We start from the raw sequence: 24,546 nt of genomic DNA, 5'->3' as shown, positions 1-24,546 counted from the left end.
GATTAAGTGACACTAGCACTGCTGCACTTGGTGTCCTTGGTGGGGCTGTACTGATGTTACTGCAACAGCCGGAGGTTTCACAGAATACATCCATTGTTGCCCCTCTACCTAGCAAATATACCAAGTCATAGTCATACATTATATAACAAGGTAGTTGTAATATGATTTGGTCCTGCCACTATGGAGAGAGCAAAACTGAATTTTAGCCATTGTCTAATCCTCATGCATAATAACTTGCACTGGTGTTACACTTTCCATCCAAGAATGTCAATGTACTTTAGTGCATTAAACGTCAATGTCTATGTGAGGCAGGTATTATTCACAGCAGGAGAAACTGAAGCCCAGAGAGGATAAGTGATTTGGTCATGCAGGGAGTGTGTAAAAGAGCCATGCATAGGATCCAGATCTCCTGAGGAACAATCCTCTACTTTAACAAGGAGCTGGGCAGTAATAAGAGCCACCAGGGAGCCCAGGTGACTATGGGGAGCCCCGGTGACTATGGGGAGCCCTGGACCCTCCACCTCACCCTGGTTGAGGGGTGTAGGGGGCAGAGCCTTGTACAGATCCTAAGTACACTGCAATGAAAGAACCTGGCTGGTCCAGGTCTCCTGAGTCAGGCTTGCAGGGGTGCAGCTGAAGGGCTAAAATTACAGTGTAGACATTTGGGCTTGAGCTGGAGCACGGGCTCTGAAACCTAGTGAGGCGGTGGGTCTCACAGCCCAGGCTCCAGCCCAAGCCTGAATGCCTACACGGCACTTTTTAGCTCCACAGCCTGAGCCCCACAAACTCTGACAGAGTAAGGACCTGATTTTCCATTGTGCTGTGTTTGTACAGTCAGTTATACCGATGCAAACTGGGTGTAACTTGCTACTTAATCAGAATGGTACCATTTCCCATTGACTTTCCATGAGCGTAAATGGCTTCACAAGAGCAGGGCAAAGAAGACTCAGGCTCCAAGTACATATTGTTAAACACTATTAAGAATACATGCAACCACTAGTTTGCTTGCAATGCCATTGTACTTCATACAAGATGACAATCTCTAGGCCGAAATTCTTTCACTTACACTGATGTAAGTGCAGGAATTCAGCTATGAAGATACTGACTACTTCAGAGATTGCTTCCTTTGTTTTAATTGAGAAGCATGATGTTGTTACTTATTTCACCGTTGTTTAATTTTATCCATGTTTATGAATTTTAGTTAAAGAATTTGAGTAATATAAAATCTAAGATAAATTTTTGCAACTGGACCAAGGACCCGCATGCTTATGGTGGCACATCCTCTGAAAAATGCCTTTAAACAGCTGATCTTTAGAAATATTCATTAACTTGAAAAAAATCTACTTTACATCTATCAGTAAAAATTGCAGGTTTGCTCTGGGACTGAAAAGTTGGTGTTTTCAGGGCCAGATTCTACGAGGGGCTGACAGCCCTTAACTACCATCGAAGTCTACAGGAATTGTCGGTTTTCAGCACCAGACAGTAAGTGCTCTGTACTACACAAGATTGAGCTTACAGTTGTTGACCTTACTTGTGATAAAAAGCTTTTCTATGACTACATTAAGCCTCTTTATCTTTGCATTACTGTAATTACCACATAACTTACCTGTTACAATGAGCTTGGTACCGGAGCCAAATACTTTGATGAGAACACCACTAGTAGTAGCAAGTATCACAGTGAGCAACTCCTTTACAAAAATCTGTACAGAGTGGGTATCTTCTTGTTGATGAACAAGTAGTTATTGCTTTAAAATAAATCTGATTTGCTATATAAATTACTTTCAGACCTTACAATAAAATAGTAAATAAGGAGAGTACACGTAAAATAATGTGAAAACTGTGGGGGAGATTTTCAAAGGCACAAAAGGCCATTTTGGTGTCTAACTATCATTGAGTTTCAATGGGCATTTGGCACATAAATGCCATTGATAAAATCTCCCAATGACATAATGTCGGTTAGATTAAGGGTGTTGAATATTTTGTGGAAAGGAACAAATAACATTGTAATTTGAGGTGCACAGGCTGAGGTTAGAAAATTAAGCCTGTACACTGCCATCATTCCATAATGGATCTCCCAATGATAACGATAGATTGAGGGTAGAATATAGCCTTTAAAATGGGTATATTCACAGGGAAAATTCTGGATAATCCCTGCCATTTGGTGTAATCTGGAATATTACCAACAGAAAGCATTTGCTCTTCAGCAATATTTGTACAACACAGGGATTAGGCACCCAGCAAGGATGATTTAGCAGGATCTAGAGGGAAGAATATGCTAAAAGACACAGAATACTTTGAACCTCCTTAAATCCAAACATGACTAAAACATCTGAACAATGGAAAATATCTTTTAAAATATCTGTCTATCTCTATCACGTACCTAGTCTTTATTTAAAAAATAAGCAAAGCTCTATACTCCCCACTACTGTATAGAATCAAGAAGATTTTATGGCATTTTGGCTTTAAAGTTAAACATATGCTCAAATTCCCTGCTGAATAGGAATACAGACATGCTTAAGTGCTTTACTGAACTGGAGTGTTTATTAGGAAAGAAAACACAATTGCATAAATTTATTGTTACTATAAATGTACTCCTTAATGTTATCTAAGGGCCACATTCTGCAAGTGCTGAGCATCCTCAACTCCTATATAAATTAATGAGCATTGAAGTACCTCAACACCTCATAAGACTGGGTGCTAAATATACTACATTGTATAAAGAACATAAATTTCACATTTACAGCTAACAATGGGCTTAGTTCCACTTCTGAATAGTTTTGCATAATCATTTCACAGTCTTACAATGCTAAGCAAGATCTCCAAACACTTTGCATTGTTTTCAGTGAAGTGTTACTGGTTCTTTCTGATTTAGAGAGACTACTATGGGTGAAATCCTGACCCCAATGAAGTCAATTGGAGTTTTGCCTTTGACTTCAGCGGAATCAGGATTTCACCCAGTATATTTATGAATAACTTGATTTTGTCCTGGATAACAAGCATAGTAAATGCCCAGAGTAAATGTATGCTTTGAAAACATTTTGAGAAACTTACTTGAAACCACCAGTGTGGTGCCGGAGCCAAAGTACTTTACTCCATACTCACATCATAGAAATCTTCTACAAAAACTAATGAATCATCAAGGTATGAATTTCCCTGAATTGAAATTCTGCAGTTCATATTTTAAATACAAAGTCCACAATCTAAACAAGACTTGCTATAGGCCAAGGTGTTATGTGAGTATTAAACTGAGTTTATGCACTTTGTGAATTCCTCTGCCTTTTTCTACCAAAAATGTTTTCTGCTCCTTGACATGCATCACTCCATGGCAAATTGAGTGGGGTGAATTCCTGGTCACCACACAATTCCATTAATTTCAGTGGATGAGCAGGATTTAGTCCAATGATCTCCAATGTGCCTGGATCGGAAGGATGGTCTTGTGGTTAAAGCACCGGAGTGGAACTGAGGAGATTTGTCTCCCTGTGTGACCTTGGGAAAGTCACAACCTTGGGCAAGTCACTTGATGTTTTAACATGTTCTTAATGTAATCTTTAGAAAATTTAAGACATTTCTTGGCAATGTATTATAAATATTTTTATATTCCTTGTCTTATATTCATTTATTCAGTACAATTTTTTTTATCCTCTGATTCTATTTAGCAAAAGAAAAACAACCAAGAATAAAAATACTTACCAGAAACAACAAGTTTGGTTCCTGTGCCAAAGAACTTGATCCTGCTTGAAGTATCACATTGACTTTTCGTTTTACAATAAGCTGTGGTTCTTTACTTATGCTGCTGTCTCTTTGCTCAAATAACCAGGCACTCTAACCAGTAGCTGGGGAAATACTTCTAATGAAGTATTCCTAGTTTCTTGACTGTTTGGAGAATTTAACTAATTTCACATTTTTGTGACATTGTAAAGCTGATACATAAATTCTCTTCACAGTGATTCTATTTGCATGTCCTTGCAAATGAATCCTCATTGCTTAAATTAATCCTCACTCCTTAAAATGAAAACTAGATGACAGTTTCTATTTGATAATGGTTTAAATAGACATTTGGATCAGGTGGTTCTCAAACTTTTTCATTGTGTGGTCCATATAGTAAAAAAGAGATTGTGTTATAGACTACAGTATCCCATTCACAATAATATTGACCATCTCCTCACTCTGTAATCACATCACATTCCTGTGGCAACTGTACCAATTGCTTATATGGAAAAATAATACCTGGAAAATATTTAATTCTTAGCTGTATTACTGAAATTTAATCGATGGAAATAAGGAGGAACCAGCATTATGTGATCTGCCAGCTCTCTACAGACCAGCACAAAGGGCTCCATGGACAGATACATATTTTGCTACCCAACTGTATGTTGTTCTAGAGTCTGTATTACCAATTTACTGCTATCTTTTTACATGGCTGCAAGGGAGGGAAAAATATTTTCCTCTGCATACACAGATGCTTTAAAACAGAACAGAGATAACATCTGAGGAAACCCACCTAGAAGATGATTTAGCAACTATAAAAGTGTGAAACTAATGAGAATATTTGTTCTTTCTCTCTCTACTCTGTCTCTCAGACACCCACACCCCATTCCCCTGAAGAATAATTCTGGGAAACCACTGACTGTGTATGAAAAATTGAAAAGGAGCATATATAGAGAGGAGCCTCAACAATGTACAGGTGGTTGTGTCAAAGGGGTTTTCTACCCAAGACTTTTTTGGGAATATCCTCCAGCATTGCAATAGTGCTGGTGAATCTTCACAGGTGAGCACTGGGAGAACTGGTATAGTGAGAACAATGGTGTTCACTGGCATTTTATCACCATGTCTTCTAGACATGCTCTGAGCAGGGTTAAGTGACACCATCATAAAAATGCCAGCACTAGCAGTGCTGCTGTGCTCTCATGGGCGGGGTTGTACTGATATTAGCACAACAGTGGGAGATTTCACAAAATAAGTCCATTGTTGCCCCTCTACCAGGGCCGGTGCAACCATTTAGGTGACCTAGGCGGTTGCCGAGAGTGCTGGCATTTGGGGGGGCGCCGTTTTCTTCGGCAGTGACCGCGGCGGCCAGATCTTCGGCCATCCCGATTGCTGCCGGCATTTAGGCGGAGGGTGCTGGGGCAGGAGAGCGCGGGGAGGGCCGCCTGCAGCAAGTAAGGGGGGGGCGGCACGTAGGGGAACTCCCCACCCCAGCTCACCCCTGTCCCGCCTCCTCCCCGAGCATGCTGTGGCTGCTTCACTTCTCCCGCCTCCCAGGCTTGCGGCACCTAAGCTGCTGCAAGGGGGGCACCTCAGGGTGGAGGGGGGGAGCTGCTGCGGAGAGGGGGGTGCCTCAGGGCGTGGGCGTGCGGGGGGAGGGCGCAAGGTGGAATTTTTGCCTAGGGAGCAAAACATCCTTGCACCGACCCTACCCTCTACCAAGCAAATATATCAACTCACAATTGTACATTATAGTTGTTATAATATGATTGGTCTTGCGGTTATGGAGAAAGCAAAACAGAGTTTAGCCATATTGTATTCATCACACATAATAACTTGACTCTTGTAGCACTTTCCATCCAAGGATTCCAATGTACTTTACTGCACTTGGTGTCCTTGGTGGGGCTGTACTGGTTACTGCAACAGCGGAAGGTTTCGCAGAATACATCCATTGTTGCCCCTCTACCTAGCAAATATACCAAGTCATAGTCATACATTATATAACAAGGTAGTTGTAATATGATTTGGTCCTGCCAGTATGGAGAGAGCAAAACTGAATTTTAGCCATAGCCTCTAGGCTATGTTGCTGATCTCAATAAGTGACAAAAGAAAAGGTAAAGTCAGAGAGGACTTTTTCATGCAGCCTGGTCTCCCTTTTGAACTGAGATATAGAAATCTTTGCCAATGACATGTAGAGTTCTATCTCCTGACGTGCATCTGTGTAGAGCTAGTACAGTTTATCGTCAACAAAAAGAGAGCAAATAATAGGTAAAAAATTCAAAAGCACCTAAACGAATTAGGAATCTAATCCCACTAAATGTCATGCTTGTTGGACTCTTAATTCATTTTAAGTACTTTTGAAAAATTAACCTGATATCTGCAGGAACTTTAACGTGATCCAGTTTGCCTCATTCACAAAAGCACTACTTCAAACTGCTCTGACTAGATGCTGAAAAGCATTTGACCAACTGGAATGACCCTTCCTCATCTTTACCCTAAGGAAATAGGATGGGAAACTTATTCCTGTAGATGGGCATATGCTGTCTAGAGGAATCCACAGGCTACTCTTCTAGCCAGTGGCTAAGAAGGATTTGTCACTCAAGAACCATGAGGAAGGGAAGCTGTTTAACATCATTCCTTTTGTAGTAACTTGGGTAACCCTGGCTCATATCAACTGGGATCGCCTTAATGCATCACCACTCAGACACTGCAGTCATGAGTGATAAATAACAATATAAAATAGACATGGAAGGCTACAGACTACTGGCAGAATCTGGGTTAGGTTGTAAGGACTGGCCAAAATCTCCCCACTTCTAGGCCCCAGGAACAGTGAATAGAAGGGCAATAGAAGAATGATCTTCTCTCCTTTTCCTGTGGGTGACTATTTCTATTTTAAACGTGCAACCATATTTATACATTAACATAGAGGGTTTAGATTTAATAAAAATGGATTTATTGTAGGTGGATGAAGTGATAAGCGAGAGATACTGGCAGGGCTTGGATTTCAAGGTGTGTGGTATAGACCAACATTTTAATTATAGGTGCCACACTTTAGTTATAGATGACTGTAAGTTAAGGTTGCCTGAATCTTCCCATTATAAGACACTCTTTTCAGTTGTTTTTATCTTTACCAAACTTAAACTGTTCTGACTCAAACTTTCCATGCCAGTTTTCTGCTCTAGGCTGATTTAAAAAAAAAAAAAGTTTTAGCAACAGTGGTTCAGCATTTTGTGAGAACTAGATTTCAGAAAAATATCTATTTTTCCCCATATTACATTTTTACAACTGTTTCTTTGAGACTCTCTAGCATTCCCATATTTGCAGCAGGGACTTCAAATTTGTGAAGAGGGTGGCCTTTGTGTCAGGGATGTGTTGTTTACTATTCCTGTGGAAAAAAATGCCCAAATTTGGCCAAAGTTATGAGCTTTTGAAAAATCTCACTTTGCACATGTCAGTAGTAACTTGTTTGAGTCTGGTAGTTCTAGTCAGCAGAAGCAGAGTGGGAGGCTGGATAGTTGCCAGAAGTGGGGGTGTGCGTGGTAGGGGAAGCTGCGGAAGACAGGAAACAGTGGTTAGGTGGGGACGGTAGAGGAGGTAAGGGACTAGAAGTAACGGGTGGTGGCTAGGAATAGAGGGAGGGGAAGGGGTGACATTTGGATGCGTATAGGCATGGATACAGGGGACAATAGGAGCAAAAACAGGACACAAGATGGGGGGTGATAGGAGCAGAAGGGAGAGGTGAAGATGGTGCGGGGGACAGAGACAGGGTTGGGGAGGAGAGAAGGAGACATGGTCTAATGCTTAGTGCTAGCCTTGGACTTGGGAGACCTGGGTTTAATTCTATCTTCTGCCAGAGGCTTTCTATGTACCTCAGTTCTCCATCTGTAAAATGGGGGTAATAGTACTTCCTTAATGCAGTAGAGATTGTGAGGCGCTCAGATATTGTGGTAATTTAGATGGTTGGGTGTGGGGGATGAAACAGAAGGATCTCTAACCACTAGAGAACCCCCCCTTGCAGTTTCTAGAATTAAACCCAGGAATCCTGACTTTCAGTATTTCTCTTCTTTCAGCAAATACCTGTGAAACCGATTGGCAAAATGTGTATATCATCACCCTTTAGTGCCTGATCCACATAGAGGATAACAGCCCAGTAGTGATACCAGTTACTCTGTTGGTTGAAGTGACAGAAGTCTATGAATGGAACCTCTATTTTTGTTTTTGTTTCTGTGTGATGCTGGGCATGTCACTTAAACCAAAATATTCACATTATGTGCGCCTCCTTTTCTCGGTGTCCTCCTGGGTTCTGAGTTACAGAAGCTCTGAGAGCTCACAACTGCAACTGAAGTTGGTCAGAGCAGTGCTTTGAACATATAGAGTGCTACAAAAATGTGAAGTACAGTGGAAAATCAGGCAGTAGATGTCTCAGGTTGAGTACCCAAAATTAGTAGATGCTTTTGACAATTTTGGCCATAATCTTTCTGTGCCTCAGTTCCCTCACAGTAAAACGGGGTTAATAACACCATTTAATCTCACAGAGCTGTTGTGAAAAGAAATTCATTAATGTTTGTTAAGTACCCAGATACTACTGTGACAGCACCATAGAAATGCCCATGTTTGGATGGTCTGCGTTAAATAAGGCTTGGGGCCACATCATGGATGTGAAGGATAAAGAGAAATACTGAATAACTACTGATTCACTGATTGAGGTAGGGATCCTATGCAAAAATAGCATGTGATCATGTAAGTAAAGACTCTATCATAATAACAGGGTAGTTGTAATATGATTTGGTCTTGCCAGTATGGAGATAGCGAAACTGAATTTTAGCCATAGTCTAATCCTCATGCATAATAACTTGCACTGGTGTTGCACTTTCCATCCAAGAATGTCAATGTACTTTAATGCATTGAGTTTCAATGTCTATGTGAGGCAGGTATTATTCACAGCAGGAGAAACTGAAACCCAGAGAGGATAAGTGACTTGGTCATGCAGGGAGTGTGTAAAAGAGACCCACGCATAGGATCCAGATCTCCTGAGGCCCAATCCTGTACTTTACCAAGTTGCTGGGCAGCAATAAGAGCCACCAGGGAGCCCAGGCGGCTATGGGGAGCCCCACGCCCTGCACCTCACTCTGGGTGGTGTGCCTGAGAGGTGCGGGGATGCAGGGCGCAGAGCCTTGTACTTTTTTAATCGATCCTAAGTACAGGTTTACATTCTGTTTCATTTCAAAACAATCCAGGAATACTCAGAAATGGAGTATGGAGACAATATTTTAACTTTTTTAAGAGAGGTAAGATACGGTGTTCTGTTTTGGCACACTCTCAAAAATCAAAATCAGCCAAATGGATTTAGCTCAAATTTTCCAAAGTTGTTTATTCTCAAGACTGAAAAAGCATCTGTGTAACCCAGCAATTAAAAGTAATCAGTTTAACCTCTGATGCTATCCCATACAAAAGCACTTCACTAATGTAAATAAGGGTGCATTTCCTGACAGTGTAATCAATACATATCAAGGAAATCACAGTTAAGGCAACCTTAACATCCAGACCACTCTCCATTCACTTACCTTACCAGTGAGCATTTAATAAACTGGGAGAGATTTTGAAAGGCACATATGGTAGGAAAACACCTACTTTGAAAATCTCCCCTTTAGTTAACCAAAACTTGCACAATGTGAGGAAGGGTATGTATACACTGCAATAAAAGACCCCAGCTGGTCCCGGTCTCCTGACTTAGACTTACAGGGCTGGGGCTGAAGGGCTAAAATTGCAGTGTAGACATTTGGGCTTGAGCTGGAGCATGGGCTCTGAAACCTAGTGAGGCGGTGGGTCTCAGAGCCCAGGCTCCACCCCGAGCCCAAATGCCTACATGGCAGTTTTTAGCTCCGCGGCCCGAGCCCCACAAGCCCAAGCCAATGGACGCAGGGTCTGAGACTAGGTGCCATGGGATTTTTAATGCAGTGTAGCCGTAAACAAAGGGAAGGGAAATAAAGGTTCCAGCTACCTTTTAGTAAGGCTTCTCTTTAAAAATCACTAGCATATTTAATCAGGAGATAAATTTGCCCTGAACTAACTGTGTATATTATTTAAGAACCTTAGTTAACACCTTTAAAAAGAGAGTTAGAAAAACAAAGCGTGCAGGATCCTATACAGCGAAGACTACTTATGAAAATTGTCAATTGTAAAGTGTAATTCTAAGTAAATTGTGTCTAAACTGTTAATACATAGACTATTTACTTACAGCAACATGCTGATCCTATCTGATCTGTTTAGAATTAATTATGATAGTGTATTCATTTTAATAGGCAGCATTACAAAAAATTACCTTTAGATGAGAACTATAATATATTAAGGTAAACTTGATTGTGAATTAAGGTTTTAAATAGACTGACTGTTCTAGTTGATTTATATAAATATGCAAAACACTCAGAACTTCTGAAAATCAAGCCCACTAAATACCCAATTATGTATTTAGGAGCCTAACTATAGTCAACCACTTCTGAAAATCTTGATTATGAAGCATTACTAATCATGGAGCTCTCAACAGAACTCCGCTATCAAATCTTTGCTGAGGAATAGAGGGAGTGTTGCTGTTTGTGTCCAAATCCCAAAGTGGATTAGCAAAATTAGTGAACTTCTGCTGTATCTCCTGAATTATTTTAAAATAATTCTTCCACAGTATTAATTTTGTCACTCTAGAATTGAACTGATCTAAAAATATTTTTTCACTTTATGCAATTTTAAAAAATTATCACATGCTATAGAGTTGGATAAAACACAACCACAAATATATTTTTATTAAAAGTTTGAATTAGAAAGGATGAAAATATCCTCATTTCATCACTGAGTTTCTGTAAGTGCATGAAATAATAAACACTAAATTGGGTGGAAAAAGAATTCCATACCAAAATCATTATCCATCTGCTTGTTTCACACTGCTGACTGCAAGTGATGCATTTTTTTAAACACTATATTGAATGTACTAGTAATCACAAGAAATGAGCAGGTTCAAACATTTTTACTGCAGCTAATCTCTGTCCCCTGTTTATCACTGTGGGCTACAAGCAAGAGAATAAGGTTCCCAACCCAGCTAAGTGACAAAGAAGAATTTTCTACAGAACGAGGCAACATTCTCATGTTATAAATGTGCATCACAAAGAAGAAATGGAAGGTTGTTGATATTTCAGTAGTGTCGAAGGTCCCCAATTGGGCACCATGTATCCTGTATATTCTCTATTTATTCCAACATTTAATTGCAAGTAAAAAATTAGAGGCCATTTAACAAAATAGTTGGCTTATCTCCACAAAACATATTGGCTGGAATTTTTAAATGCAACAAGAAGGGATTTAGGTGCTCAAATCCCTTTGACATTCAGGATCCTTTGATAATGTCAGCCATTGTCTTTAGTCAACTGAGACACTGATCCCACAAAGTCTTACACATGTGCTTAACTTTATGCATTGTGAGTAGTCCCACTGATGTCAAAGCTTGTGAAGGGTCCTTTTCTAAAATGATTTTGGCTTATTTTTGTGCGGTCTGACTATCTTAGAGTTTTCTGAAACTATTTTGAACTGAACCAAACTATAACCCTGTAACTATGGTTGTGTTCAAAAGTATTTAAAATATTTTGAGTTTAGAAGCAAATAAAGACAGCTGAGATGTAAGACTACATAACCAAGAAAAACCCCTTCATTAAAGAACTTTCCCTCATTTTGGAGGTTGTCACCAAATAAAGGGGATTGATTTTTCTGTTCTTTAAAATTCAGATCCTCATGCTCCAGCACTGATTAGTTCAATATTTGGGGTTCAATCTTGTATTCCATATGACTGAAAACACCCAGGAATGCAGGATTGTGCTGAAGAGTAGGATTACCAAATGATTTATTCCCTCAAGTCTTGTATGTATTTTAAAGACTTTTACATAGCTTCCAGTCCAGAGATGTTGTGCTTTACAAAAACTGATTATTTCTCACATTTCTCTTAGATGATGAGCCTTTTTATTTTTTTAAATTGGAGTCACATTTACATGCTGACATTTGCAAGCACATGTCCAGATTGGGGATTATTGTATATGCATATGCACTTCAAGATGGAATGAGTGTCTGTCCAATATATATTCTAAATTGTGTACATAAATAATCAGTAAGTGTGTGTGCAGAAGTGGATGTGCTGATACATGAGCAAAATCAGATTTACATTTCTGGCTTTACTTTAGGCCAGAACTAAAACTCATTCAGGTCAATAGGATTCTTTCCTTTGGCTTCAATGGGCTTTGGATAACACAATTTGGGAAGATCAGACCTTAATTTCTAAGTAAATAATGATTTCCAGTGTGGAAGTACTTGTTACAAGATCTGAATTTCATCATGATCTTATGTATTTTTTTCTTAGGAGGAACTTACTTAGCCAATATTTGATATATCTCTTTGAGAAGAAATTTTATTACTAAAGCATTTTGTGGTATACTATAGCTTGAATACTTAATGAATCAAGTGAGCAATCTCAGGGTCTTCATGCTGTAATAAATAGTCTACACATATGATAGATTTGCTTCTCCATTCTTTACACAGTCAAAATACCTTGTAAATGTATGAGAGTTTTGCATGTGCAGAATGGAGGATCCTATACAGGTAAGATAACTTAGGAAAATTGTCAATTGTAAAATGTAATGCTAAGTAAATTGTACCCACATTGTTAATATCACAGAATATTCACTTACAGCAACATGCTGATCCTGATTTGTTTAGAATTAATTATGATAATGTATTCATTTTAACAGGCAGCATTACAAAAATTTACTTTAGTTGAGAGCTATAATATACTAAGGTAAACTTGATTGTGAATTAAGGTTTAAAATAGACAGTTCTAGTTGATTTATATAAATGTGTAGAGTGTGATTCTGAGAGAGTAAGGACCTGATTTTCCATTGTGCTGTGTTTCTGGAGTCAGTTATACCAATGCAAACTGGGTGTAACATGCTACTTAATCAGAATGGTAGCACTTCCCATTGACTTTGCATTAGCATAAACTGCTTCACAAGAGCAGGGCAAAGAAAACCCAGGCCCCAAGTACATATTGTTAAACACTATTAAGAATACATGCAACCACTAGTTTGCCTGCACTGCCAAGGTACTTCATACAAGATGACAATCTCTAGGACCGAATTCTTTCACTTACACTGGTGTAAGTGCAGGAATTCAGCTATGAAGATACTGACTACTTCAGAGATTGCTTCCTTTGTTTTAATTTAGAAGCATGAGATTGTTACTTATTTCACTGTTGTTTAATTTTATGCATATTTATAAATGTTAGTTAAAGAACTTGAGTAACATCAAAGCTAAGACAAATTTTTGCAACTGGACCAAGGACCAGCATGCTTATGACACATCCTCAGTACTTCACAAGATCAAGCTTACAATTGTTGACCTTACTTGTGATAAAAAGCTTTTCTATGACCACAATAAGCCTCTTTATCTTTGCATTACTGCAATTACCACATGACTTACCTGTTACAATGAGCTTGGTACCAGAGCCAAATACTTTGATGAGAACACCACTAGTAGTAGCAAGTATCACAGTGAGCAAATCCTTTTCAAAAATCTAGAGTGGGTATCTTTTTATTGATGAACCAGTAGTTGTTGCTTTAAAATAAATCTGATCTGCTATTTAAATTGCTTTCAGACCTTACAATAAAATAGTAAAGAAGGAGAGTACATGTAAAATAATGTGAAAACTGTGGGGGAGATTTTCAAAGGCACAAAAGGCATGATGGTGTCTAACTATCATTGAGTTTCAATGGGCATTTGGCACATAAATGCCATGATAAAATGGGTTAGATTAAGAGTGTTGAATATTTTGTGGAAAGGAACAAATAACATTGTAATTTGAGGTGCACAGGCTGAGGTTTTAAAAGTAAGCCTGTACACTGCCATCATTACATAATTGATCTCGCAATGATAACAATAGGTTGAGGGTAGAATATAGCCTTTAAAATGGGTATATTCATGGGGAAAATTCTGGCTAATTCTTGCCAGTTGGTGTAATCAGGAATATTCCTAACAGAAAACATTTGCTCTTCAGCAATATTTGTGCACCACAGAGATTAGGCACCCAGCAAGGATGATTTAGCAGGATCTAGAGGGAAGAATATGCTTAAAGGCATGGAATACTCTGAACCTCCTTAAATCCAAACATGACTAAAACATTTGAACAATTGAAAATATCTTTAAAAATATCTGTCTCTCTCTCTATCACAAAGCTGGTCTTTATATAACAAATAAGCAAACCCCTTTATTCCCCATTATTGGATGGAATCAAGAAGATTTTACTGAATTTTGGGCTTAAAGTTAAACACATGCTCAAATTCTTTGCTGAATAGGAATAGAAACATGCTTAAGTGCCTTACTGAACTGGAGTCTTTATTAAGGGAAAAAAACCACAATTGCATAAATTTATTGTTACTATAAATGTACTCCTTAATGCTATCTAAGGGCCACATTCTGCAAGTGCTGAGCATCCTCAACTCCCATTTAAATTAATGAGCATTGAAGTACCTCAACATCTCATAGGACTGGGTGCTAAATATACTACATTGTATAAAAAACATAAATTCTACATTTCACATTTACAGCTAACAATGGGCTTAGTTCCACTTCTGAATAGTTTTGCGTAATCATCTCACAGTCTTACAATGCTAAACAAGATCTCCAAACACTTTACATTGTTCTCAGTGAAGTGTTACTAGTTCTTTCTGATTTAGAGAGCCTAGTATGGATGAAATCCTGACCCCGATGAAGTCAATTGGAGTTTTGCCTTTGACTACTGTGGAATCAGGATTTCACCCAGTATATTTATGAATAGCTTGATTTTTTCCTGGATAACAAGCATAATAAATGCCCAGGGTAGATGTATGCTTTGAAAACATTTTGAGAAACTTACTTGAAACCATCAGTTTGGTGCCAGAGCCAAAGTACTTTATTCCATAATTCAAATCTTCTACAAAAACTAATGAATCTTTAAGATATGAATTTCCCTGAATTCAAATTCTGAAGTTCATATTTTAAATACAAAGTCCAAAATCTAAACAAGATTTGCTATGGGCCAGGATGTTATGTGAGTATTAAACTGAGTTTATGCACTTTGTAAATGTTTTCTGCTCCTTGACATACATCACTCACATTTATTGGGGTGAATTTCTGGTCACCACACAATTCCATTAATTTCAGTGGATGAGCAGGATTTAGTCCAGTGATCTCCAGTGTTCCTGGATAGGAAGGATGGTTTTGTGGTTAAAGCACCGGAGTGGAACTGAGGAGATTTGACTCCATGTGTGATCTTGGGCAAATCACAACCTCTGTGCTTCACTTTACATTGTAACATGCTTTTAATGTATTGTTTAGAAAATTTAAGACATTTCTTGGCAATGTATTATAACATTTTTTAACATGTACTCAACATTGTTAATTCACACGTACATTATTGATGGGACTGTTTTTCTGTGGCTTAAATACTATAAAATAATATACATAAAAGGGAAAAATTACGTTCATAAAACCAAGTACTGAGAGCCTGAACACTGTTTCATCTCAGACAATTTTCCTTCATTAGTCATCAAACACTGATATAGCCCTAACAATAACAAAAGTTTCAATAATCTCACACCTGCTAAACTGGAATCTGTGCTGTGAATTTTACACTTGCTGGCATTTGGACTCTTTCAATGGAGTTGCATGAGAGATGAACTTGGCCCAATATTTTAAATTTAAAGTTATCCATTTCCCTCCCTGCTGATACTTAGCAGCTATTCAGTAATTATTCCAGCCTTTTACTATTGTATTCATTTTACTCATTAGGACCAAATACTCCCTTCAGTCAATCCATTGGTGTCTTTGGGAGTTCCAGTTCAGATCAAGAGCAATACGTGGCTTATGTGCAAATTCCTTGTCTAAAATTCATTTATTCGGTACAATTTTTTTTGTCCTTTGTTTTTTTTTTTGCTAAATAGTCAAGAATAAAAATACTTACCAGAAACAACTAATTTGGTTCCTGTGCCACAGAACTTGATCCTGCTTGAAGTATTATGTTGACTTTTCATTTTACAATAAGCTGAGGTTCTTTACTTATGCTGCTGCTGTCTCTTTGCTCAAATAACCAGGCACTCTAACCAGTAGCTGGGAAAATAACTTCTAATGAAGTATTCCTAGTTTCTTGACTGCTTGGAGAATTTAACTAATTTCACATTTTTGTGACATCATAAAACTGATACATAAATTCTCTTTACCATGATTCTATTTGCATGTTCTTGCAAATGGATCCTCATTGCCTAAATTAATCCTCATTCCTTAAAATAGAAATTAGATGACAGCTTCTATTTGATAATGGTTTAAATAGACCCTTGGATCAGGCGGTTCTCAAACATTTTCATTGTGTGGTCCATATATTAAAAAAGAGATTGTGTCATAGACTACAGTATCCCATTCACAATAACATTGACCATCTCCTCACTCTATCATAATACCAGAAAGAGGCAAGCATATATTTCATATCACCAGTATGTTGGTTTCTGCAACCTAGTTTTACTTTCACATCCTTCCTGTTTTGGAGTGAATATTGTCAAGACTAGGGGCTGGTCTGCACTACTGCTTACGTCAATCTAACTTATGTCATTGGGGTATGAAAAAGTCACCCCCTTGAGCAATGCAAGTGACAGCAACCTAAATGCTGTCCACACCAGCACTATGTCAGCAGGTGACGCTTTACCACCGACATCACTTTCGCCTCTCACAGAGATGGAGTAATTATGCCAAAGGGAGAGCTCTCTCCCATCGATATAGAGTGTCTTCACCAGACGCACTCTAGCAGTGAAGGTGCATCAGAGCATCTGCGCTGATGTAGTGCTTCCAGTGTAGACTAGCCCTCAGAGAGCTTAGCCTCAGTCTAGGGCTTTTATAAACAAATATGCAGTTTTGCCAGCCAATACTCATTTGCACAAACTGTTATACATATGCAACATTTTGCTGCCATAGGTGAGTGTTTGCTCTCCAGAGATGGTTGCCTATGCAGATGCTTAAAGTTAAGCATGTGTGTAAGTGTCTGAAAAATCCCCTCCGAATTTGTTTTGGCTCAACCCAAAATAAAACCTATTTTGATTTTTCACACCAAAATGAAAAACTGAAATATTTTCATTTCAGATTAAATGAAACATTTTGTTCTCGCCAAAGCATTCTTTGTTTGTTTGTGTTTCATTATGTTTTATTTTGGGGAGCCTTGTACCTTTTCAGTGTGTGTGTTTTTTTTTTAAATAAATTTGACTAAATTTCAGAACAAAATGTTTCAAAATGAAAAGTCAAAATGTTTCAAATGAAATTTCAACTTTAAAAAAAATCATTTTTTCAGCAAAACTATTTGTAAATCCAACCAAATTTGTAAATACTTTTGGTCAAACTGAAATTGCATTTTTGGGAGGGAATAAACTATATGTCAGAACAACTTTGACCTGCTCTAAAAGGTGTAGTTGTGATTTGTAACAAAATGTAATTCAAAACTGCAGTTCTGTGCTGTTGTTCTTCCTGACATATTGCAGAAACCAGTCAGGAGTTTCTGCTGTTGGTTCGAAGTTGAGAGGAAGGATAAGGGATGTGTCTGGTTTCATACATTTGAAAAGCTGTGGCTCAGAATGCAGAGTGGGTTTTTGTATGGGTTGTCTATGGCTTTCTACTACTGTGATATCCCAGGTGGCACAATAATAGGTAGCAGCATCCTCTTGGGTTAGTTGGTCAACTCTGAGATTAGAGGTGGAGGTAGAAACATCATTAGTAGCTTTAAACTTTTTGCTATCAAAGCCTGGATCCATAATAGCTGATCCTGATCCAATATACAGAATCCTCTCTGGCGCTTCCTCAGGCCTCTGTCGATACCAGTGTATATAAGCACTGTTAAAATTAAAACCTTCGCCAGAAATTTTACACCCCATACGTGCAGTTTTAGTTTCCTGTCTGGTGACAGACAATGGAGTTTGTATCAGAGTTATTTGCGAAGATCCATCTAGAAAGAAAAAAGGAGAAATGATACTATAAACCTGAAGGTGAAGGAATTTAGAACGTGTCTTGTTGGTGAAGGAATGGGTACATGTAGAAAAGAACAGAATAGAAAAATGACTTACAAGACCATGTTGAAGTCACAATAAGAACCTGCAGCAGTAACATTCTCACTGGTTGGGTTGAACTTGAAACAGAGGACTCTGAAATAACCCCTCAGATGGAGAGACGAGGAGAGAGGTGCAGCTGGGGAGAGGAAATGGGTTGTTTAAGCAGATCCAGTGATAGGTCTCCTGCCTGCAGATGTGTGGGGTAAGTTTTCAGAAGAGTCAAACTATATATGTTGTCAGGTGGTCAGAAGCTAAAATCCCAGGAGGGAGGAGGGGGCTGGAGTCTCATCTGTTTTCATAAAGAAACTGGAGGGGTAAAAATGTTTGCAAATCAAGGATTGTGTCCTCCAGATAATGCAGCCACATCTACTAACGCAGAAGTGAACACAAATACAGTAAAACTTGTGTAGTTGTTTGCACAGAATCCCATGTGACTTCCATCTGTCAGGTGCTTTATCTTTGGTTTGTTTTACAGGCACAGCAAGCAGGGGCATGCACAGGAATTTAAATTTTGCTTCAAATGTGCAGGTAAAAAGTTGCCACAAGGTTTCATTTTAAAGATATAGTATAAGCACATAACTATGAGATATTAAATAGCGTATCTGATGGAGTGTATACCGCACACCGGCAAAGAAAGAGTTAACCCGAGCCACTGCCAGACAGCAATTAGTGCATCCAGTTGCATCTGGAGGGTGGGCCAGGCTAATTTAGAATTATGCTCAGCTGAGTAGGGCTGGGTGTGTGAATTAAGGATGAATGCTGGCTGGGAGGAACAGGTTGTCTGTAGCTGCTAACTACAGGGTTCCTGGATTGAAACCCAGAGTACACAGCCTGTTTGCCCATGTTCCCCTACTGGCTGCCAAGGAGGGTGGCATAAAAGCCCCCTGAGATAAGGGGTATAAGGGTTACTGAGCCTCAAGTCACGCTGAAGATCTGTCATAAGGTCATTGGCCTGTTGTTTTGTGTGACTCTCCGTAACCCTGGAAGGGGTGGGAGTGAATGTGATCTGCTTGGGGGCTGAGGCACCAGGAGCAGAGCACAGCAGGGCTGGAGTGGCTGTTGGCAGGGGGACCAAAGGAGAAGACTTTGCCAGCCACATGGGGGCATTTTGATGGTTAGTTTCCCTTTGACAGCATATTCAGTTATTAATGTTAAGACATATGTACACATTGCACTTTGGAGAATGTGTAAATTATTGTAACCCAGTGGCCAGAGACCATCTGAAGAGTCACCGTACTCTTTTCAGCTTTTGTAGATAAAAACCAACATGAACCTCTTTCCCTACCCCACAAAGAGGTGTTGGGAAGGGGGTTCTAGAGACGGCGTATAGAACTGATCAGCATTGGTAGTGGAGGGGAAGCTGGTAAGGGAACCTATTCCTCCTGGGCAGGGTGGCTAATATACAATGGATTACTTTAATCTCTCAGTATTCGCCTAACCAATTCAAACCCACCCTCAAATCCTTACACCCTCTCTTATAGAACTCCAAATGCACAAGAGCTTTCCTCCAAGAAACTCCATCTACTAATGAATTACAAAAAAAACTGCACAGGGACTGGGTAGCAGTTTCTGTATTTAAACAGCCTGTCTTGGAAAATGTCATCTCTGGATCCATTTGACCTTTAATTCTGCTTGATTGCCCTTGCACAAATTATTGACTGGTGCTACTGGGTTACCAGACTGTGGTATGAGAGTCAGGATTTTCCCTCTCTGTATTCCTCCAAATGATCATAAGAGCCCTTGATAGATACTGTGATCACCTGATTACTGTATATGTTCCAAGAACAAGAATGGTACCACAAATTCTCAGCTATGTGGCATAAACCCAGTCCTGCTAGCAGCTAAAAGAGGCTCTTCTTCAGCCCAAATGGAGGGGAGTGTGCCTTTTGGGAGTAGAGGATCTGAAATGTATCCCTGCTGCTGCCAGGGAGTTCCAAGGCAATAGTGAGTAGCATAGCGACAATTTCAGTGGTCATGAATTTCTTACTTTTCATTAAATGATGGAATGAAACTCAGCTCTACCTGGGACACTTTCCAAATGTCAATTAGCCTCATCTATCTACCCTAGACTTTTTCCCCTAAATTTTTTCTCAGTTGCTACCCCTAAGTCAGATCCACTGGTGAAAGCAAGTATGGGAACACTGCTGTAGAAAGGTGCCTGTGGCTGCCACACCTGGACTAGATCCTGGAACAGACTCTGTGGCCAGCTGGGCTGGGGAATGTCCTAGGTCCATACTCTGAGGATCTGTTTGGGCCCAGGGAATGAACTGGAGAGGAAACACCAATGGAGCCACTTCCCAGTAGCAGCTGGGAAGTGGCTACTGCTGTCACCTTTGTTGTTACTATGGGGGGGAATTGCAGCATAAGTGGGAGAGATTTCTGGGTTAAAACCAATAGAACTATTGATACGGAAGATTTTTATGTGCTATAGGGTGACCTTAGCTTCAGCTGCATGTGGCAGCCATACCAGTCCCCTGGTCCCCCTTCTTCCAACCTCCCCACCATGTGTGATCCAAGTGGGGGGCAGGTGGAGGGGAATCTAAATGTGCAACTATTGATTTGTTCTAGCAACTGTTGCATTGATGGTGGGAGGGAATCCAATCTGAGACTACAGGTTTAGCAAGCTTGAGTACATATTTCCACATATTCTTCTTTCTATAGCTGTCACACTGTAGTACAGTTATTCCAATACTAGTATTACAGCGCTATAGCAGGAAGACTGCATTATAATATATCCCAGTGGCTGTACCATGTGAAAATGTCTCCTGGTAACAATGGCATCTTGGTGTTGTTCATGTATGGCACAATGTCTGTGGGGTTGGGGGTGGTTTCAGATGATTAAGAAGGTAACTGTGTTGAGGCAGTTCCATTGTTTTTGCACCTTAGTTCAGAATCCTGAAAATGTTTGTCTGAATTTTTTCCCCATTCCTGGTTAGTGATTTTTCTCCTCTATAAAAAAATTCTTAAGCATCAAGACAGTTAAGGATATTCCCAGGGCAAACTTCCAGCAATCACCCCCGGAGGTGCTGGAATAATTTGTATACAGTCAGGGTGCTGAGAGTCATTGAACCAAACAGTAAAGCCTGCATATAATGGAAACTGCTTCAAGCCAGGGGGTGCAGCAGCATCCCTAGTTCCAGCACTTATGACCACTCTGGTAGCTTACTAGTCCTCTCCATTCATTGATTTGCTGTTCAGTCAGCAGGGGGCAAAAATGTCATTGTCTTGATAAATAGCCTTCTATCATAGGCCTGGAAAACTTGCTTTCTTTTCCAATCAGGGATTTTCAGCAGAGTAACATCCTCCAAAGATTGTCCCTGCCTGCAATAGTGTTAAAACCAATATTGCTAACAGCCCCCTGGTCTGCGTGTCCCGACCCCTGTATAAAGCCCAAAAAATGGTATAAGCATATAGAACGTTCAAGGAGGGATCTGATAGGAATGACTTTCTAAAGATTATTAACCAGAAATGAAGGAGAACTGGATATCTGACTTCTACTATGACTGCATCCTACTTATACTTAATGACATGCTATGCTGTACCTATAAAAGTTAGCTTTTATTACCTCCTTTTAAATCTATACCTGCCATACTTAAAAACAACAGTTGTATGTGATGGTCTTATATCTAGCTCAGAGAAAATGAATATCTACTCGTGCTTTCAGATGATTAAGAAGGTAACTGTGGGAGGGGGAGCAGTGCGGGTTTTTTTTTTTTTTTTTTTTATACACTTTTTGAAAGTCTGTGGCTCAGAATACAGAGTGAGGTTTTTGTACAGTTTGTCTATGGCTTTCTAAAACTGTGCGATCCCAGCAGGCACAGTAATAAGTAGCCATGTCATTGTAGGTTAGTTTGTCTACTGTTAGGGTACAGGTGGATTTTTCATTTGTTTTGTCCACGCTAAACTTCTCTTTGTCAAAATTTGATTTATCAGTTTGTGTCTTAAAGTAGAGTATCCATTCCGGAGCTTCTCCAGGTCTCTGTCGATACCAGTGTATAAAAGCATCACCAATACTGATGCCAGAAACTTTACAGTCAATTCTTACTGTTTTAGTTGGTTTCCTTGTGATGGATAGCTGATCTTGTGTCAGTTGTACTTGTGCAGCTCCATCTACAAAGAAAGGAAGAAAAAAATACCATAAGTATGAATTTGGAGGCTCTCTGGTTGTTGCTCAGTAATCTGCATATTTGTAAAAAACTAGAATGAAAACCAACTTACATGACCAAATTGAAGCCACAATAAGCACCTGCACCAGTAACATTCTCACTGGCTTCAGTTGAGCCTGAATGTCAGAAACAGAAGGCTGCAAGTTAGGATCGCGGATGGAGGGCTGAGTGCCTTTGGGGAGAGGAAGTGACTCACTTAAGTAGCAGCTGAGAACAGTTCTGTTGGTTGTAGGTATGTCAGTTCCATGTGAGGTTAATTTGACTGATGGTCATTAAGACAAAAGTGAGCCAGCATGAGTTTCAGCACTAAGTCCAGTATGAAGCAAATGATCTAGTGAACTTAGGGCCATATTCATTGTTTCTTAAGAGGATGGACAATGAAGGGTTCATGTTGGGGTCTACTGCGCCTATCAACTTTCTTATTTAAGCCTTTATTCCGGAAAGCATCTGCATTAAGCCCATGCTTAATCTTAAGGGCTTTGCTGCCTTCCCACTGAAGACAAGTACTGCCTGTTTCTATGTTAATGATGATTCTTTCCCTAGAATTAAAGCCTTCAGCAGTATTCCCTGTGTGGTACAGGGGACTGTGCCTGTAAGGGCTGAGATTCCCATACAGAGTCTGGGTGCGGCATTGAAGCATTTGTTGCTGTGAATAGCCAGTTGGAATCTGACACAGAGAAAAGCAGATTTTCTGCAAGCCCCTTAACACTGAGTCAAGTATCAGAGGGGTAGCCGTGTTAGTCTGGTTCTGTAGAAGCAGCAAAGAATCCTGTGGCACCTTATAGACTAACAGATGTTTTTGCAGCATGAGCTTTCGTGGGTGAATACCCACTTCTTCGGATGCCACAGGATTCTTTGCTGCTTAACATTGAGTGATCACTGAACACTACACTTACCTCCACCCCATACCAGTGGTATTACAGGAGCTGTGGTCATGGTACTTGGTTTTCCTGGCTTTGAATCAGGTATGTTATGTGTGTGGTGGCCTTAACTACTTCACAATAAAGATTTTTATTAATTGTGTTGCTGAGTTTTTTTAAGTCTATATGTGCAGTCTTATTTTCTGCCCTGGTAACGCACAACTGAGCTTGTTTCAGGTGTACACATCCATCTAGAAAGAGAACAAGAAAAGAAAACCAAAAATTAACATGAATCTGGAACATGTTGAGTTGTGACTCAGTAATGTACAACTCTGTAGAAAAAGAGTGGAAAAAAAAGAAAGTTATAAGACAAAACCAAAGCCAGAATAATGACCTAAAGTAGTAACATTGTACAAGTTTTGCTTGGACCTGCATCTATTTATTTATTAAAACAAAACAAAAAACCTTTTATGGTAAGCTAGTGAGGGGTTTCTACAGCTGATGGTAAAATCAGGCAGGTAGTTGTAGGTTCATAAATTTGATAGGATATGGGTTAGTATTCAGAGTGAGGTTTTTGTACAAGCTGTCTATGGCTTTCTAACACTGTGAGATCCCAATAGGCACAATAATAGGTAGCTCCATCATTAGGAGCTATTTCATTTACTGTTAGGGTAGAGATGGGCTGGTTAGCCTGTTTATCACAATTAAACTTTTTCTTATCTGCGTCTTTGTCAAAGACAGGTTGTCCAGAAGAGATGTACAGAATCCGCTCCGGAGCTTCACCAGGTCTGTGTCGATACCAGTGTATAACAGCATTTGCAAAGTTCTGAATGCCAGAAGCCTCACAGACTATACGTGCAGTTTTAGTTTCTGCCCTGGTAATCGACAACTGAGCTTGTCTCAGATGTATTTGTGCACATCCATCTAGAAGGAGAGCAAGAAAAGAAAACATGAAATTAACATGAATCTGGAGCATGGTGAGTTGTGACTCAGTAATGTACAACTGTGTAGAAAAGGGTAAAAAAAAAACTTACAAGACAAAACCAAAGCCAGAGTAATGACATGGAGCAGCAACATTTTACAGGTTTTGCTTGGACCTGCATCTATGAGAAATGTGACTGTTGGAATGGACAGAGAAGTGCATTTGGGGATCGGAAGTGACTCACTTAGTTAACACGGGATGAGGTTTTGCTGGCTGCATATGCTAATTAAGATAAGGTAGACTTATGGCTGAATCTCATCCAAAGTTACTTTTATCAAAGAGCATTATCTGGCATGAAGAGAATTCTTTCACTTTCTTTAGACCAGTGTAGAGTGCATCATGGTAGTCTGGGTAATGAAGGACTGGTCTCATAATTATTTATATTACAGTGGTTCCAAGAGGCCTCTGTCCAGATGGTGTCCCCATTGTGTGAGGCGCTATACATAGCGACTGTCCCAAAGATCTTCAGTCCAAAAGGGTATTTGCAGCAGCAGAGAATTTTTGGTACTTAATGTTTAAACATACCATGTCCCCTGCCCTCCCCAACCAGAGTCTTTATTTGCCAGCAGATTTCTTGTGGGAGTCGCAGCAGGAGTGATTATTTAGACAAAGGAAATGCAGTGGATCTAATTTACCTCAATTTCAGTAAGGCATTTGACACGGTTCCACATGGGGAATTATTAGTTAAA

At 39.6% G+C, this 24,546-nt stretch overlaps 1 protein-coding gene and 2 gene segments (V, D, J or C); all 3 read right to left on the bottom strand.

Moving 5' to 3' along the window:
• LOC123363250 (immunoglobulin alpha-2 heavy chain-like) overlaps window positions 1-22,951 on the bottom strand; it is a 40,365-nt gene extending 17,414 nt beyond the window's left edge. The window contains exons 1-3 of the mRNA XM_045004123.1: window positions 22,912-22,951; window positions 22,068-22,187; window positions 21,604-21,959 (exon numbers count right to left, since the gene is read on the bottom strand). Of these exons, the coding sequence (XP_044860058.1) occupies window positions 21,604-21,959; window positions 22,068-22,187; window positions 22,912-22,951 (516 nt within the window). The remainder of the gene's footprint in view (window positions 1-21,603; window positions 21,960-22,067; window positions 22,188-22,911) is intronic.
• On the bottom strand, window positions 17,192-17,998 carry LOC123362975. The segment is given in 2 exon segments: window positions 17,192-17,746; window positions 17,865-17,998. Coding segments are annotated over 2 exon segments (549 nt in total).
• A 415-nt stretch (window positions 22,952-23,366) lies between the features above and the next one.
• Window positions 23,367-23,974, bottom strand: LOC123362978. The segment is given in 2 exon segments: window positions 23,367-23,799; window positions 23,910-23,974. Coding segments are annotated over 2 exon segments (414 nt in total).
• Window positions 23,975-24,546: the final 572 nt, after the last annotated feature.

Source organism: Mauremys mutica, chromosome 2 (assembly GCF_020497125.1).
Source record: "Mauremys mutica isolate MM-2020 ecotype Southern chromosome 2, ASM2049712v1, whole genome shotgun sequence".
Taxonomy (NCBI): domain Eukaryota; kingdom Metazoa; phylum Chordata; order Testudines; family Geoemydidae; genus Mauremys; species Mauremys mutica.
The sequence above is the reverse complement of the archived record's forward strand: the minus strand, read 5'-3'. Positions and strand labels throughout refer to the sequence as shown.